A 19,149-nucleotide genomic window follows, 5' to 3' on the forward strand; every position below is an offset into this window, starting at 1 on the left:
ATGGACAAGGGATTGTACTATGCAAAACTCATAAATCTACAATTCCTATTTTAGCCATTGTAGTTATTGATGATTTCCTTTGCAGCAGCCAAAAAAGACGCCTTTGAAAGCAATATTATTTTATATATAAGTGTTGTTTTACTGCTTGTGTTTGTTGATTAGTTTAACATTTTGCTGATCACTTATAAAGATTTTTATAATTGTTATCAGATTTTATGTAACAAAACAGGTACAAATCGCCTCACACATGTGTTCTCATACGTGTTTGCTTCAGCCACACCAAACAGCCCCTCTTGTCGCATGAGAAACTATTTGTTTGTCAAAAATGTTCTAAGATCTATGTTCTAGAGTTTTAGGATTGGCACTCAATAGTTGTAGGTGAGGTCAGCTTCCCGCGGTGCTCTGTCAACGTGGAGGACATCCACTAGCAATATGGACGGTAGAGAAAGGCACTGGGCGGACTTGTCAAAGTGTAGAAATAATAACGGACACGACGGTCACATAGGTTAGCAACATTTTGAGCGCTTAATGCTCGTCTTTGGGCTCACCTGAAGACCAGCACTAAACGGTCAAAAAGTTGCTAAAAGCACTCACCCTGGCTGGATGGGAAATGCTCTGGTGCCATCCTGAGGAATGAATAACGGTCCCCATACATGCTCCGTTGTGGGTGTACATTTTGTACTTAAATAGTACACATCGCATGCCTTGTGCATGCATTGTGCATGCAATGCGATGCGATGAAAAGCTAGTACAAAAAGTATATGCAGCACATACTTTTTGTACTGTACGATGAGATGCGTGGGAGCGCGCATCTCAAAGTACAAAACGGACTGCCGGCAAACGGAGCGTGTATGGGGACCTTAGAATAGCATAGAAATAGCGGCACCCAGAGACTTGGAAAATTCTGAGAAAATTTTATCCAATAAAATAGTTCATGGTATCCAACATTTCAGGGTCGAAATCGCCCCTTTATCAAGTTTCAAAGGTGTGAAGGTGTGCACCTTTGCACCTTGGTAAATGGTCGATTTAGGACCAAAACGTTGAATTGCCGCTATTTCTACGCTAATATATATATATATATATATATAAACTCTTGTGTTTTAGGGGACAGTTGGCTCATTTACCTGAGCTGTTCTAAAACCTAATAAGCCAGCAGCTGTGCTGAAGGAGGTTACTGTTAGTAATTAGCCCCCATGCGGCCCTAACGTGTTTTCTGCCATAGTTTGCAGGTAGCCAGGATGCAGTTAATGTTGCTGCAGTATGATCCTGCTGTCTCAGTGAGACTGACTTTGCAGCATACCCATAATTCTAAAACCCCCTCTTGTTTTTTCCTTGCTCCACAGTCGCTGTTGTGATAAGAAGAGCTGCGGGAACCGAAACGAGACTCCCTCCGATCCGGTGATTATTGACAGGTTGGAACTGCCTTTATTTCTTCCCATTTCTAAACCTCATTACAGTGTAACATCTGCCCCATGCTGCTTCTCAGAGCGGGTATTGTCCTCATGAAGGCAGCAGTGACGTTTAGGTACAGCATATTGCAATGGCATTAGAAGGGAAAGCGCTCAACCATGCAGCACCTTACCTGCCCTTTATAACATCTGTTCCATAATTTAGCACACTGCTTAATTGCTGTTCAAACTTAATAAAGGTTACTTAACCAATCACTGGGAAGTTCTGTAACCCATAGCAACCAATCAGTCATTTTGTTTTTATTAGTCTGGCTTGTGCTAGACTGATCAAAAGTTTGTATAAGTTACAGCTCGTGGTTTAAGATACGCTTTAAAGGGCAGCCAATAAATCTGTACCGTATTCTATTCAGATTTGGCTTCACAGTGATAGAATGGGATCTATACAGTGTATGCTTAACAAATATCACATTGTATTTGCAATTGATGAGTGAAGAAAAGTGGTAACTATATTATTACTATACCTACAATTAATTGTTATGGGTGCACATTAATAATGTCACTTCTGCTTTCTTTATTATTATTGATGATGATGTTTTTATGAATTATTAATTATTATTATTATTATTATTATTATTATTATTATTATTATTACTTGTTTTGTGTAGCTAAAGTTCTGTTGAACACTGGCCCCAAAATAATTTCCCATCACTAGACAGTGAGAACTCCACTGCTTGCAAACAGGTGCATGGAAGCCTGTTCTTCTTATAAAGTCATTGATGCTCAAGCAGGGACAGAATTAAGATCTTCATTGTTAGTAACTTTAGCAATTTCTGTGAAATATAAATCCCACATCTACTATAAAACTGCGCTAGTGATAACTGAGATAGTGAAGCATTTTCGTCTCATAGTTCTTCTTGTCTAGGGCTGGTTTTTCCGATATGCAGTTTGTGTCTAGTGTTGACTCTTTAAACAAGGTGATACTGTTGATGATATCCTGAAATCTTCCATTCATTTAAAGCAATGGATCTCAACTCTAGAGCTCAAGTATCTACAGCAGTGGTGTCAAACTCCAGCTGTTGTGGAACTACACATCCCAGCATGCCCTGCCAGAGTTTGAGCAATCCATGATATAAAATCTGTGGCAGGGCATGCTGGGATGTGTAGTTCCACAACAGCTGGAGGGCCATGAGTTTGACACCACTGATCTACAGCATGTCATGTTTTAAGGATTTACCTATGTAGCAACAGGATATATGCTGTAGTCATAACCAAGTAAAATTGATTCAGTCATCTCTATGACTAAAGGATGTTCTTATAATATGACAAATGCTGTTTTTTTAAGGACTGGAGTTAACTTAAAGCAAATATATCATCCATAAGTTGGAAGACTACAGCAATCATTGTTCTTATTGGCTCTTTGCTGGATACAGATAACATGAATATTAGATGGTGACAGCAATGATTTGGAACACTTGTAATATTCTTACTGTCGTTGCCTAATATATTTTGCATTCATTCAAATTGCCTGGTGTGAGCCAGTATTCAATAGAATGGAACTTAGTGGCAACGAGTGACATGAGGCAAGGTGCCTTCTGCCTCAATGATGTACATTAGCTCTAGTGCATTGATAGTTGCATACTCACCAATCACACATGGCTGCCCTGTTTTCTAGATGGCGCACAACATGATATATTTCATGTCCATGAAATTAAGTGTATTGATAATAAAAGATTAAGGGCCAGATGCACTAAGCTTCAACAGTGATAAAATGGAGAGTGATAGACAGCCAGCCAGCCAGCCAGCCAATCAGCTCCTGCCTGACTTTTTTCAAACACAGCCTGTGAAACGGCAGGTAGGAGCTGATTGGCTGGTTGTTTATCACTCTCCATTTGATCACTTTTGAAGCTTAGTGCATCTGGCCCTTAATTCGAACCCAAAAAAAAATCAGTTACAGTAATCAAATAATGCCCCTTTCCCACTGCAGCCTTAAAACGGTATTTTGCCGATTTTTGAGGGCAAAATACCGTTTAAGGCTGCAGTGGGAAAGCGCCAGAGTTGAAATACCGTTTAAAGTTAAACGGTATTTCAACCCGTTTTCAGAGCAGGGTTTTGCACGGTAATCTACCGTTTAAGATGCAATGGGAATGCATCTTTAAACGGTAGAGATGATTGCTGATTTTTTTCAGCAATCATCTCCGTGTGTGTACGCTGCCGGGCTGAAAGATTAACCACTTTCAGCCCGGCGGTACGCCCCGCTGCCACCCCCCGCCCCCCCCTCCCCTCTCCTGCCATACTCACTTGTCCACGGCGCGCTGCCCCGCTGTGTCCGGCTGGCTGCTGCTGCGGCTGGATGCCGTTAGCGACGCTGGCCGGGTCCAGCCACATGCCCCGCCTCCCTCCGTCCTGCTCCACACGGAGCAGCACTGGCCACCAATGTCTGATTTTGTAAGCCAGTAATATATAGATTGCTGGCACATGCCAGCAATCTATATATTTCTGGATCCACTGGGCACCAATGAAAATCCTAAGCCAGTAATATATAGATTGCTGGCACATGCCAGCAATCTATATATTTCTGGATCCACTGGGCACCAATGAAAATCCTAAGCCAGTAATATATAGATTGCTGGCACATGCCAGCAATCTATATATTTCTGGATCCACTGGGCACCAATGAGAATCGTAAGCCAGTAATATATAGATTGCTGGCACATGCCAGCAATCTATATATTTCTGGAACCACTGGGCACCAATGAGAATCCTAAGCCAGAAATATATAGATTGCTGGCACATGCCAGCAATCTATTTAGCACCACTGGGCACCAATGATGCTATGGGAATGCATCCTTACTGTTAACAGGCAACAATTCCACTGATTGGTTGTTGCCTGTGTAGTGTAGTGTGCTGTAAAAACGTTTTGAAGAGCTAAAACGTTTTACCTGCAATGGGAATGGTACTTAAATGGCATTTGAAACTGTAATCTGCTGCAGTGGGAATGCTAAATACCATTTAAGATTACCTGTAAACTTAAACGGGTCTGCAGTGGGAAAGCAGCATCATAGGTGCCCATTTAAGAAAAAAATATTGTTGAAGTTTATATTTATTGTGTATTGCAGTTTTGTTTTTACTTTGTATTTATTCATATATTTTATCTACCGGGCTTAGCTGAATTGAATGCTGTGTTTTGAAGCCATTCTTTACGTTTGAGGAGAGAAATTCTTTTTCACTATTTTCTTTGTCTGCTTTTTACCTTGGACTAAAATGTTTCTTAGAGGTGGAAGAAGACTACTTGCATTGTGTGATTTGCTCGGAATGTAAAAGTGTGTTTTGAATGCCGTATAAAGAGTTGCTACAAATGTAGGATGATACAATATGTTGTAGACGAGAGACCGACCATAGAAATGGTGACCTGTCTTCCTGCGGTGTGTGCGGTCAGGACTATTCTATTCCAGGTCGTCATCCCCCCCCCCCCCCGTTGATTCTTACACCCTAGCATGGTGCACTCATACAGCCTTTGTTGCAGGGTCATTCATGAATGGATGGGTATGTCTTCACAAACAACTGCCAGCATGGCCAGTCAATCATGGTGGACCTACCTGCTGGTCGCCTGTGTATACATGGAGATATGGAGCTCTGGAGGGAGGGGTGGTGAACACTGAACAATAGGTTTTGGGCCTTTGCGTTCAGTCAAATTGTTAAAGGCGTCTGAGAATCCCGGAAACTGGTGTGTTTGCCGATAAATACATATGTTTAATGTATGTATTCAATTAAATCTGTAATATTGTATACCATATGCCAGAAGTTGGCTACAGCGCTTTGACCTAAACATCCCACATTAATGAGAAATATCAACAGTACAACAGAACAGATGTTTTTGTTTTCTATGTTTTTGTTATATGGTGGCTACATTGTGCCTACATTTATATTGTTGTAGTACTGTATTCACGGAGACCAGGAAAAAAAAAAGTACAATTAACGTAATATGTTGCTCCCCCCAGAAGCAGGAGTTACCTTGATGCATTTCTCGGTTATTAAAGAGACCAGGCACCTTGCAAAGAAATTTCCATTTTTTCTCTTAGTAGCCACATTGAATTAGATGTTGGCAATTAATTAGCAGCAATTGACACTGACAACTCTTTCCTTAATAAATACATTGTAAATTAGTTTGTGGACTTCTATATTCATGAATCTGCGCAGAATAATTACAGGGTAAGATGCAGAGTGGGCTTGTCCTTAGATTATTTACGTTTCACCCAATAGTCTTGTAGGTTTGTGGAATGTGTCTGTCATCGAGTGGGAATGGTATGTGCAAGGAACTAATCTGCCAAAGACTCCCCAGAGGAAACGGCGTCAACTGGAAGCAGAACCAGTTTATGCCTATTTAAACATATGTGTGTTTGTGTGTGTGTGTGTTTGTGTTTGTGTGTGGTTCTTATGTTACATTAACACGCTTTCTATTGTTGCTGGTCTGTTTTATCCCCAGTAGAATACTTTAAAACTTATTTTAAGGGTTTCTGGGATTGCCAAAAAAATGTTGTATATCGGAAGAAATGCTGTTGAGTCTGACAATGAACATGCATTTGTATAGCTGTGACTATATATATATATATATATATATATATATATATATATAAACATACAAATACATATCTGAGCTGCAATGCTCCCTTACTCTGTATATATATTGAGGGGGGGGGGGGGCATTTCATACACACACACACAAACATATACATATATAGTGTTTTAAAGAGAATATTTGATTATTCACATTAGTCCTTTCCCCAGTGGAGCTTACAGTCTATATTCCCTGCCACATGTACACACATTTACACTACAGTTTTTGTTTTTTCAAAGCGTAATCACATTCTTGCCTACTCTACAGGATTGGCCAAATATTTGGTGGTGCTCCCGCCCCCTGGAAACATAGGCAAGGCTTCCAGAGCCAGTCTCACCCCCTTGTAGCCTCCCGCACCACCCCGTCAGCCATCCTCGAAAGTGGGCGGTCCAGAAATGCAGATGGCGCTATTTGTGCTGAAATGCGTCATCGTAGCCAACTTCCTTCACTATACAATGAGGGTAATATAGGCACTGAAAAGCCAGGGAGCGGGGCCATGATGAAGTACCACACCACTCACCCACATGGGGCAGCCAGAAATTCGATAAGTATGACTATTTAACATGCCCATGCCAATAAGCGTTTGAATTAGGGAGGATATCCAGACAGCCTTGGGGGGATTCAAACCCAAGACCACAGTGCTGTGAGGCAATGATGCTGACCACTATGCAAGCTGTGCTATATCTGTGGGACTGAGTTGGGAGCACAGTAAATATTTTGTAATAAAATAATTTAATAACTATTTAAATGTCTCAAAATATATATTTATCTATTTTCCATATCAGGATTTTTCCAATGTTTGTTTAACACGTGTCCCTTTAGTAAATGCTTATCAAATACCCCTATGGTGTGTCCTTTATACTAAGGACCTAATTAATTGTATATATCAATTCAAAAAATACATTTATCTATCTCTCATATTAGCGATTGTCTCCTACAATAAATGATTTATGTTCATAGTTTATGGTTCCGATCTTAAACTTTTTTTTTCCTTTTATTTATATCGCAGCACATTTACCACATATTATTTCCGTTCCTTGCTTGTTTATTATTATTTTTTTCCCCTCTCTTCCTTTCCTTGTTTTACTCTGGGCAGCTAATAGTTCCTGTATTAGGCTTTCTCGCTTTTTAGTTAGGGTTTACGTAATTGGATATCTCGTAGCACTGTCCTGTTCTCATTATAGACCTCTATGTATTAACCCTCCTTGGAGTGTAGAAAGTGCACAGAGCATTAACAAGGACTGACAGTAAAGAGGCATGGATCACTAGGGCGTGAAATTGTTAGTTTTTAAAATATGCAGTCTTTTATACAAGTAGCAAAGTGATTCAGCTTGTTAATTTTTTTTCCATTTGGTGATAGTTTTATTATTTTTTAAGATTATGTCAAATACTATAATACTTTTAGACAAGGTAACAATTACTGGTCCAATAATACATTTTCATTTTCCTTCTTCCAGTGATGCATTAGTTTTTTGATTTTTAATTGCCATTAAAAATATATCAGTACTAGTTCTAATTTAATAATAATAATTATTATTATTTATTTATTCATCTATCTGTGCAGATAATTATTTGTAATATTTATATGTAATATATGTGTTGGTGTTTGAACAAATCATTTATTTTAATTGATGCCTTATGGTTAAAATAAAGCAATTTTACCATCTTGTCTACAGCAGTTACGTTTAATTGTTCCAAGAATGTGTTGGTGGTTGGGCAGTTCTGTAGGCTGCCAACTAAGGTTTGTTGAAACCAAGTTACTGCTAATACAAGGCTGCGCAGCTTTTAGTTTCTTTTCAAGTTCACTTGATAAAGATTATCAATATACACCTAAAGACAAGAAGAGATAAAAGATCAGATAAAATCAGCTTTTGGCAGTGCTTTATTTTCACCAGAAGGCACCCAAAATGATATCAATGATTGGCACATTATACAGTTTGAGTTATCCCTTATCCAAAATGCTCGGGACCAGGAGCATTTTGGATAGGGGATTATTCCGGATTTCAGACTATCTTTTGTTTTTTTCATACTCACCTAGTCCTCAGGTGTCCACAGCGCCCCCTGGCATCTACCGCATCCATGTTTTGAGGCAGTCCCGGTCCCAATCCCACATTGCGCTGGTGCATCAGTGACATCATGACATCAAACGGCACAACTGCACATAAATCATTTTATAAATAATGAGAGAGAGAGAGAGAGAGAGAGAGAGAGAGAGAGAGAGAGAGAGAGAAGGGATATTTGTGTTGACATATGGACTGTGTGTTAGACAAACCATTGGAGCAGTTATAAAAGACGCGCAACATTTGTTCATGCTCTCGCATATATTTATTTACTTTATTATAAATGTGTATCCACTGAGATATTTGGCAGGTTTCATTGTTAGAGAGGGGGCATAGCCCAGCATAGAGGTGTGTGAAAGGGATGATGCTATTCTAACCTGCTCATTGGCAAAGGCCTTGCCTTGGGATCCTCATAGAAGAAAAGAGAAGAAAAAGGGTTTGTATTGGATGCACTCCTTACAGTTGATCGGATAATGTTTGGTAAATTCCTTTTTTATTTAAAAATTGGGAGCTCCTTATGGAGTCAATCATATACCAAATAAAGATAAAAGGAGCTCCCACTTTTTAAATAAAAAATAAATTTACCAAAAATTATCCGATCAACTGTAAGGAGTGCATCCAATACAAACCCTTTTTCTTCTCTTTTCTCCATTCGCAAACGTTTGGGATAGCACCCCCACTGGTGCAAATAAACACACAGTGGACCCCTGCCCAGAAATAAAAGGGCATCAATCCAATGATGTGTGCAGAACTCTAAAAACCACATATCCTTGATCCTCATAGAAGCCCAGGCCTAGGTAATTCCTCAACAATCTTTTTTTCACTTGAGATCTTCAAAGGTATATATATTTTAGAAAGTTAAATATTTAATACAAGCAGAACCATTTTCATTGTTAATTAGAACTGGAACAGTCTTGTCTAAAACCCTGATTATTCAATTGAGTGATGTGTGTATCCATAAACAAAATGGCAGTCATAACATAGTTTCACAACCTTCTTTAGCAGAACCCTCCTACAGTGTTATACAATGAATCATACGCGGTACCTATAAATTTGGAGCCACTGGTTAGGCGCCCAGCACTGATTGTAGGACATCAACCAGTGGGTTACGATATGTGGCAGCCTAGTTCATTTTACTTTTTTCATAGTAAGAAAATATCTCATTTTCAGATGATTAGAACAGGATGTTGTATGTAAGCCTCTGGGTGTTCACACAAAACTGCCACTTTTATTGTGGTGTGAAAAAAGGAACAGATACTATACAGCTTAACCTTAGTGACCAATCAGGGGATGGTAAACAAGACCACTTTCTTAATTTATAACTCCATAGACTACTGTATGACTTTTTTCATGAGGGATAAAAGCCTTTGTAAGTTGGGATCCTGATTGTCGAACTTGTAACAGTTGGGATTCTGATGACGTACAAAGAACCATCCGAATCCTGACTGTCACTGACTTATCCAGCACCCAAATTGATATCTATTTTCAATAGTTTCCAAAAAGAGATTGTACATATGAAAAAAGTGCTTCGGTAAAAGTGCGAGTTGGTATGTGAATTACATTGTGCAGCAGTCGATGGTCTTTATATCTTCAGATATATTGCACAGCTGGCTGTATGTACAGGCAGTCAGAGGACTTGCTGCTGGGGGCTGATGTCTGAGCTGGGCGAGCAAATTCAAATGCCTGCCCAGCGGGGTGTCCTGACCGACATATTAAGGTGGCGATCGATAAGTGTGTATATTTACCTAGGTTGGCTGCTTGGTCAGCCGGCATGTCGGTCATGTGTGTACCCAGCTTAAGCTACGTAGTTTATCTAAAACTAAGTAGCATTGTAACCTGTTGTACATAGCATAGTAATCTGTTGTACATAGCATATTAGCCTGTTGTATGTAGCATAGTAACCTGTTGTACATACTGTAGCACAGTAGCCTGTTGCACGTAGCATAGTAACCTGTTGTACATACTGTAGCACAGTAGCCTGTTGTACATAGCATAGTAACCTGTTGTACATAGCATATTAACCTGTTGAACGTAGCATAGTAACCTGTTGTACATAGCACAGTAGCCTGTTTTACGTAGCATAGTAACCTGTTGTACATAACATAGTAGCCTGTTGTACATAACATAGTAGCCTGTTGTACATGGCATAGTAGCATGTTGTACATAGCATAGTAGCCTGTTGTACGTAGCATAGTAGCCTGTTGTACATAGCACAGTAGCCTGTTGTATGTAGCATAGTAACCTGTTGTACATGGCATAGTAGCCTGTTGTACATAGCATAGTAACCTGTTGTATGTAGCATAGTAACCTGTTGTACATGGCATAGTAGCCTGTTGTACATAGCACAGTAGCCTGTTGTATGTAGCATAGTAACCTGTTGTACATGGCATAGTAGCCTGTTGTACATAGCACAGTAGCCTGTTGTATGTAGCATAGTAACCTGTTGTACATGGCATAGTAGCCTGTTGTACATAGCACAGTAGCCTGTTGTATGTAGCATAGTAACCTGTTGTACATGGCATAGTAGCCTGTTGTACATAGCACAGTAGCCTGTTGTATGTAGCATAGTAACCTGTTGTACATGGCATAGTAGCCTGTTGTACATAGCACAGTAGCCTGTTGTATGTAGCATAGTAACCTGTTGTACATGGCATAGTAGCCTGTTGTACATAGTATAGTAACCTGTTGTACATAGAATAGTAACCTGTTGTACATAGAATAGTAACCTGTTGTACATAACATAGTAACCTGTTGTACATAGCATATTAGCCTGTTGTACATAGAATAGAAACCTGTTGTACGCAGCATAGTAACCTGTAACTAGAAATAAAATAGATGCATCATAGCACACTGCCCTTAATCTGTGTGATACATTATTGATACATTTAATGAAATACATAAATGCACTGTAAGCACGTGGTGGAAGCTATGACAAGCAAGCAGGAAGGTGCTGTGGACCCGGTGAAGGCTTACAGGGCCACCTTTCCACCATCACCGAAGCAGTGTAATCTGCAGCCAGATGAGTTGCTACGGGTTACATTGCATTAGTGCACATTGCACCAAGTTAAATGATCCCCATTTCATTGTGTAAAAAATTGGTGTTACCTTGAAGACCGGACTTGGCATTGTACTGTGGGGGAGATTCACACCCGTTCGGTGGAGGCTGAATTCACTACCCCGGCCGAAGTTTGGGGTTTGCGCATGCGTAAATATGTGCATGTACAAACCCTGGAGTGAACGCCTTTCATACACTCAATAGCAGCCGGGAAGGGAGTGAGCATGGGGCAGGGGCATGGGAACGCCCAGCGTTTTATGGGCGTGCCCATAGAAAAGCCAGGCATACTCCTGCGAATGCAGATGTGCCTATGCCTGCTCGAGGTGGGCGGCTTATGTCACATGATGTCAGTGTCCGCCCCAAACTTCGTCGGGAAGTCAGTCCAAACAGTGGAAACATCATTTGGTGATGAGCGAGCTTGAAACGATTTCTCTTCCTTGCGGCCTCTTGCGAGTGATGCGTAAGTGAACACATCCACTAGTATGCTAATATATGCAGCGTAGCAAGCAGCTCTGAATCAGGCCCTTTGTACGTCTCAGCATCCTAATCTTCTATCTCTAGTCCACCAAATCCTCTGTTGCACTTTTAGGATGTCCTTGTATCAGTGCCGAGTATTTAAGAGGTGTGAAATTTCCAAACACCTTTTCGGGCATGTAACGTCTCTCTCGCTGACTTGGCGAGAGGTCAACTTTTTCGACGTCTCCTGTGAACCCTTATTGTGTGTTTCTGTAGCGTCCAAGGGTGCTGTGAATGTGCCCCTCTGATTTCTGAGAAGGCAAATGCCGTCTAATGATTCAATGATGTCATTTAAAAGGAACGATTTCCGTGACACAAATTCACTACTCCCATTAAAAGCAAGAAGTTATTCCGAGCAGCAAATCATGGCTAGGAGGGGGGGGGGGGGGGGGGTTTCTTCTTTTAAATTAAGATCAGGATTGATTTAACATCCGAATTGTAACTCATATTTGAATTTAAAAGCACAGCTATAAAATTCCTATGCGGGAATGGAATAAATTGTGGTTTTATTACTACAATGGGTATCCCTGTGTCCTAACCTTTTTCCTCACAGTTATTTTAGTTCAATAAATAAAACCTCATTAGTCTATCCCTATTTCAAAGAGTTTATTAAATTTTACAGGAGTAATTAGCATAAGCTGTGCTAATTTTTCTAGAAGACTAATGAGTGAGTTTGCTAATTAGGTTTGCAGAATAAGACGGCATTGCAGAAAGTAGAACGGTGTAAATTCTGTTTTCCAGGCTTTGTCCTGTCAGGATAAAGATGCTTCAGGTGTATAGATGCCGGTTTAGGTGGTACGTTTCAATCAGTCGATAGCTGGAGAGAGAGTACATCAGCACAGTCATTTCCTTCATGCATTAAAGTATTAAGGTAGAAACCAGTGTTTGTATTTTATTTTATTGTTCCCGTGACGACGCTCAGACTATCTGTTTCGGCCATGGTGGTGTAGCGATCACAAGTTCTGACTTATCATTGACATTATATTCGCATTGCTCCAGGTGATATGGCTGCCAGACTAATTCTACATGGAAGCATTCGAAAAAGTACGTCTTATAACACCATGTGGCAGAAATCTCTCCGGATTAAGGGGGTTATTCTGGTTGACTCGGTCAGATGCGAATTCGCACCCTTGCGAGTCCACCAGAACCCGCCCTGGGAATGGTGGTACACCTGCCCCACCTTCGCACGGCGGGTTCGTTCGCCCGGCATGCGAATGGATGTTTTACATAAACATCAATTCACAGGCCAGGGGGAACCTCCCACATCTTTTGCACGCATATCAAAAGTGACTCTCAGATCACTCAGATATGCATGCACATTCGGGAGGAAATGGGTGGGCAGCTGACATTCGGTGATGCCAGCTGTCCGCCCCCGGCGCCCACGTCACCAGTGATTTTCATGGGAACGCACATGAAACGCTGGGCGTTCCCATGGGCGAGTACCGCCGCTGGGAGATGCTCTCATCTAACAACACCGCCCCACCTCACCACCCGATTATGTCACCCTTCCGGCTTTATGCCAGGTTAGGCTGCTAGTGGGAAAGAGTTCGCACCCAGGTACAAAATCTCGAAAAAGGGGTTTCACAGTCACATTTTCAAATGTGCTGTATTCATTCCTAACCAACACATTCTACAGATCCATAGGTGGCCTGGAAAACATGGACAATTGGTCGATCTAGAGGACCAGTTTGGCCACCCATGCCATAACTACTATCAGAACTATCTGCTCCATTATAAAAATGTGACTATCGATTAAATAAGCAGCATCCTATATCAGAGTGTTGTGATCAGCACTGGCCTGGCCATATGGCTCTTCTGCCAGAAGGGTTTGTGGCCAGATGGGCCGGTCATGTTTTAAAATGGCCATTCAGCTCTGCCTCCCCTCACACTGAGACAGGGGCTGTACACGCAACTCCACCTCCTGGTGCTCTATTCAGCCACCTGGAGTGTAGAGATATAAGGGCATGCCATGAGTTCATGCCCCATGAGCAGTGTGCCCCACTTTTATTGATTGCCATAGCTGTTTCAGAGTCCCCACATATTTGTAGATTTCAATAAAAGGTATAAGATTCCAAATGGATGGACATTTAAATATGGCCACCCAGATTTTTTTATGGCCACCCAGAAATGCCTATTTAGCAGCTAAAGTTAAAAAACCGAGGGGGCAGGGCTTGATGATGTCCCCCCCCCCCCCCCCCAAAGCACAGCTCAAAGTCTCCTCGATGGGCTCCTCTCGGCATGCCACTGCAATGTGATACTTAATAAAATTAGTTTACTGTAGGTTTGCAATTTACTAAATAATTACAAGCATAAAGAACTGGACTCTTGTTCGCTATTAAGGCCTGTTAGGACCTAGCTGGGGGTTGCAGCTTTTGGGCAGCAGATTCCTGTTCATGGACCCTGTGGCACAAGCTGGGGCCCCACAATGTCACATACTGTATATCTCCTGTGAAATATAGGTTTCTGGATATTGTGTCTTCATTGTTCACCCCAACTGTGGAAGTCAGAGACTTTGCAATGCCTTCCATTATGTAGTGATTCATAGGAAGAACAATTTCCTCTCCGTCATTCTTATGAGGAACTTTTGTGTGTGTGTGTGTCAGTAGCACCTATGAGTTGGTGAATGGCTGGGTATAATAGATGGAGGTAATGGTGCCAGGGCACACATCCTTAACAAGATATTGTCCAGGCAGTTACCATATGCTGTGGAGGCTGCCTCGTCTCTCTGTTTCCTTTGATTCCTCTCAATAAGATTATTTCAAACACTCTAATCCTGAATCATTGACACGGATACAAAAGACCGGTGACATCTAATAGATTCTTCTTAGCTTTGCTTTGCCTCTTGTTCCGATCCTCTTTCTTCTCTCTTTTCTCCCCTGACAAAAAGCTGACAGACACTTGGGTCCCGTTCCCCCAGCAGCAGCATGGGGGGCGATGCGTCGACTATAAAAGAGGAAAAAGAAGCTGACATAGGTCTGATAAGCTACAGAGCCAAAGCACCATAGATTAAAAGTAAACGCCAGCAAATCCTACCCATTCTCTGGCTCCCCTTCGTCTTTTATTGTTTTCTTTAACCGTTTAGATGCCATAGCAAGGATATAAGGCTCAGACACAATGGGCAAGGTAAAAGAGCAGTTTTGTAGTGCCTCTTCAAGGTGTCTGACCAGTTTCCAACTTTGCGGGAAAGATTTATTTTCCATCAAACTTTTTGTATGTCATCATTGCTGGAGAGGCGGCCATCTTTGTGGGCCATTATGGATGGAAAGACGGCTTGTCAATTCAATAGGCATAAGGCACAGCACCTAAGTTAATGTCATTTTAGTTTTGGATAAGACAGGATAAAGATATATTTTGGTCATCCGCGTACACCAATGCCTCCAATGTAATGCCCCAAACATGGGAAATAAGCTAAGATTTAATATGCAGTGCTACTTGAAAATAAGAAACATCATTTAATTATGTATGAAGAGTGCATTTAATAATAAGTGGCTCAAAACTTGACTGATTAACACCACCTGTGTGCTACTTTATGCTGTGCCCATGTTACACGCCATCTATTGATTTACTTATTTGAGCCATAGATTGTACGTTGACAAGCAGGGCCCTCTTGCTTCTTATCAGCCTGTATTGTAAAGGTGCATACACACTGTACAATCTTTTGACCAATTTTGTTGAAAGACATTGATGACCAATTTCCCCTGAACCCAGTGTCCTGAACGAAAGATGTTGATGGAAGATGTAAGACCAAAGATCTAGCTACAGTTTATAGGCTTTTTTTTTAAAGATATCAAAATTGAGCTGCATGCACAGTTGACGAACAACCTTGATGAACAACTGGCGGGTATGCGCATCATCATTCGTCATTCGTTGCATAAACAATGATTTTCACCAATATCATTCAGAACGGCCAAAATGAACGAAATTGGTCAAAAAAATTGTACAGTCTGTATGCACCTTAACTCACAAAAACACAGGGTTTCGAACTTCTGTTGGCTCTGTGCCCTCCCACCATATGCCATATCTTTTTTTAAATCCACAAGTTCGTGGATAATTGAACCTGACCAAAAAGTGTTTTTTTGTAGGATTCATAACATTTATAGTCATAGAATGTTATCTCCAAACCTGCATTAACAGAGAACAATCACACATGTGATTTCCCAGCATGCAATAGACAGATCACAGGTCATTTCTAATTTTTTACTATGGTTTTAGTGCAGATTTGCACCATTGAGCAGTGCTGGTAAATACCCTTCAGTGTGGGGTAATTGATACAAATTTATAGCTTGAAGTGAGTATTGATTTCACATCCATACAAGGGAGTACTAAGTCAATAGTTACAGGTGCAAGGAGGTGCTTAGCAAGAAAATATTATGGAACCCCGCTTTAGGCGAGGTTTTGATCATAATAACATATAATCAACATAAGCATTTTCCCAAATAGAATTAGGAGGTACATAAAGCACGTCTCAAATAGTTCATATAGTATGCAGGGTTAACATGAAAATGACATCCATATTGGTGGCTTGGCATGGAAAGCTGTGAATATTTATTCTGCACTATATTCCTTCCAGTTTTCCAGAGATTCCAGAGTTTGCTCTTGTGTCGTGTTAGTGTGACCAAAATGATGTATATTATTATTATTACGTCCTGTAAAAGTGACCGGATTATTCCTGGAAAGTATCTGAGAATTGGTACAATAATGAAAGCAGAACCTCATGTATTTTTGTTTGCAATTTACCCCACTCCCCAAATGAAAACTGGGGGCTCCACTGCTGACACCAATGGGAAGAGATGTACAGATGGAGCAGCTGTCATTTGAGCTGCTCCTGGCAATAGCATCGCCAACCACCGTGTTCCTCTATCGGACAGAAGGGGGCGTGCGCACGCACGAGACGCGCGCACGCCCCGTTCTGCCCTCTGCCAGCTCCCTGCTGCTGCCCCGTCGCTGGCCATAGCCCCCATTAACCCTGCCCATCTCCCTGAAGCGCAGACGGGCAGAGAATCCGCTCCCAACCGCCGTGCTGCCAGGGACGTGCGAGCATGTGAAACCCTCACGCATCCCCGTCAGGTGGAGCCAGGTTGGCTGACTCGCGCTCCATCTGTATTAGGGTGTGAAGTCAGCAAAAAAATTGCACTATATCGGAAATGTGATTTTGGGCGTTTTTGACCCTCAAAAATCACACATTTCTAAAAATTGTACCCTTTTACATCTCACCCAGTAATGTAAATGTCCAGGACTCTGAGCTGGAATGTGAATGCATCTGCACTGGCGCTTATAGTGGCTCTCTTAGAGCGTCATGCACAATTTGCATGCACACTGGAAAATTTGCATCCTGGAGAACCAGAAATGTAATAGCATTTTCATATTCCGCACTATTTTCTTTAGCAAGTGATCTCGAAAGGCAGTTTATGTCTGATAGTCAACTTTTCACCCAGTAGACGTGACATGGCTTGTCTTGCACAGTCCCTTAGCAAATAAAAAGTTAACGTGATAAAAAAACTCTTATCTATGTTGCAAAGTTGTTTTGGTTGTTTTGAGGGGGGTTTTTTCACCCTTTTTTTTCTGAGCGCATTAACGAAATTACCATTCCAAATTATAATGCTAAGTGGGACCTTGAAAACAATTTGTTTGCCTGAAACTTCACAGGAGAGAATTGCTTGGAGATCCACATCCAGCAGAGAGATCTTCTCTTCTATAGATGAAGAGGAAAGAAAGATTGAGGACGCATTTGAAGTTAAGCTTCTCTGATGCATTTTGTCCCTAATCCTTCCTCTGTATGCGCTGCTTATTGATCTTCCATCTTCATGACAAGAGCTCACTTGGGTTTTCAAACTCAGCGCTCCATTTTTTTTTTTTGTAAGTGTGTCTTGCTGTCTGTTTGCAGATCGGGAGGCATAGGTACCATACTGTTATTGGAGTGGTACCCAGGTGTGGGCAAATCCTCGGAGCCATGCACTGAAGTTAAGGAGCCTAAAACTGTACTTATGGCATCTAGCTCTTGGAGGATGAGTAAAGTTAACATTTACGGCACATACACTTTTTTGGGGATTTCTCTTGAAGTATTTTTGATCATAATTGAACTGTATTTGACTTTTTTGCACTTTATCTATCTTCCTTCCGTGTTGGTTACTATCTTTTTATAACCTCCTAGCCAGCATTGGGTTGTTTTCCCATAGGAATTGCATATAGGCTGGCGATGGCTGTGTCCAAATGGAGAAGTATGCAACGTCACTCCTGAGTGTGGTTTAGCTATGGGGGGTATTTAATCTGTGTGGATATATCCCGACAGAGTAAATACCAGCACTCACCTATTCACTGCTGCCATTAATGACAGCATTGAAGGGCGTAAGATCAGACATAAAAAAAAAAAATCAGCTCTGTTTTGTCAGAAACGGCCGTGGATTTTCGAGTTCACGTCCGTTTTCCAACAATCCGGACTAGTCGGAACATTGAATTCCGATTGTAGTGTTAGTGTCGGATCAGAAAATGTCCGGGATTCCGACTGTCGGGACTTTCTGACAGCCAAAATCCTAGATTGAATACCACCAATGTCTATGTCCCAACCCATTAGGTCAGCATCAAAAGGACAACATAGAAAAGGTCGAAATTTACAAAAGGTCAACACAAGAACCGGTTGGCATGGGTTTTTCATTTTTTTTTTTTTTTTCAAAGTCCTTTATCAGGCATGTGGCCACATTGGAGTTTATGCCACTGCCTGTTGATCACTATGTAAATGAGCGAGTTGGGCTCTGCTCTAATAAATATAAGCCCCGCTCACAAAATGCTGGCCTCCGTTTCACGCATTGCACTCTGGTGACAGATTCACTAAAATTTCAAGGTCCTGAACTTCTACCATCTGCTGTGTATTTTCCTCAGCTCACTCCATCCACATCTTCTGTCACTTCTCCTCTTCTCACCAACTGCATCTTTTACTTACTCAATCACTCCATCCACCTTTGTTCATTATTTCTGTTCCCAATTTCCCTTTTTACACCTCGTTCCCCTGTGCCTGATCCCCATTCACCGCCTTTCTGCAAGTGGTTTCTCCTAAACCTGTCACAGGCACATTCTGGGAGCGTTCCAGCTCAAACAGACCTACAACTGTATAGATGGAAGAGTTTTGTGCACGGTGCCCTCACATAACTCTGCTTTTTGAAGTATGTAGATGGCAGTGTTGCTGTAACAGAACATACAAGCTGTAAGCGATACGCCTTCCTTTCTCCTCTGACTTTTTACTTTATGTATTCCGGTAAATAATGCTCTCATCTCCAGCAGATGTATTCAGACAGCGCAGGAGGAAGCAAATAAGATCATTTGCTTATGTCTTAAGTGCTTCTTATTTACAGACGATCTGTTACATTACACATACCCCATCATTATACCAGCGAAAACCCTTCATGATCCGCATTAGCACATAACTAAGGTAACAAAAACACTGCACATTAAGAGATGATTAAACTAATTCTCACATATAAACTCCGAGTAAAAACATTT

At 41.3% G+C, this 19,149-nt stretch overlaps 1 protein-coding gene across 4 annotated transcripts in view; it reads left to right on the forward strand.

Moving 5' to 3' along the window:
- EBF1 (EBF transcription factor 1) overlaps positions 1–19,149 on the forward strand; it is a 310,040-nt gene that overhangs the window by 32,860 nt on the left and 258,031 nt on the right. For all 4 annotated transcript variants that reach the window (XM_083181698.1, XM_083181700.1, XM_083181701.1 and 1 more), the window contains exon 6: positions 1,344–1,412. In XM_083181698.1, the coding sequence (XP_083037824.1) occupies positions 1,344–1,412 (69 nt within the window). The remainder of the gene's footprint in view (positions 1–1,343; positions 1,413–19,149) is intronic.

This window comes from Crinia signifera, chromosome 4 (genome assembly GCF_055691185.1).
Source record: "Crinia signifera chromosome 4, ASM5569118v1, whole genome shotgun sequence".
In the NCBI taxonomy this organism is placed as follows: domain Eukaryota; kingdom Metazoa; phylum Chordata; class Amphibia; order Anura; family Myobatrachidae; genus Crinia; species Crinia signifera.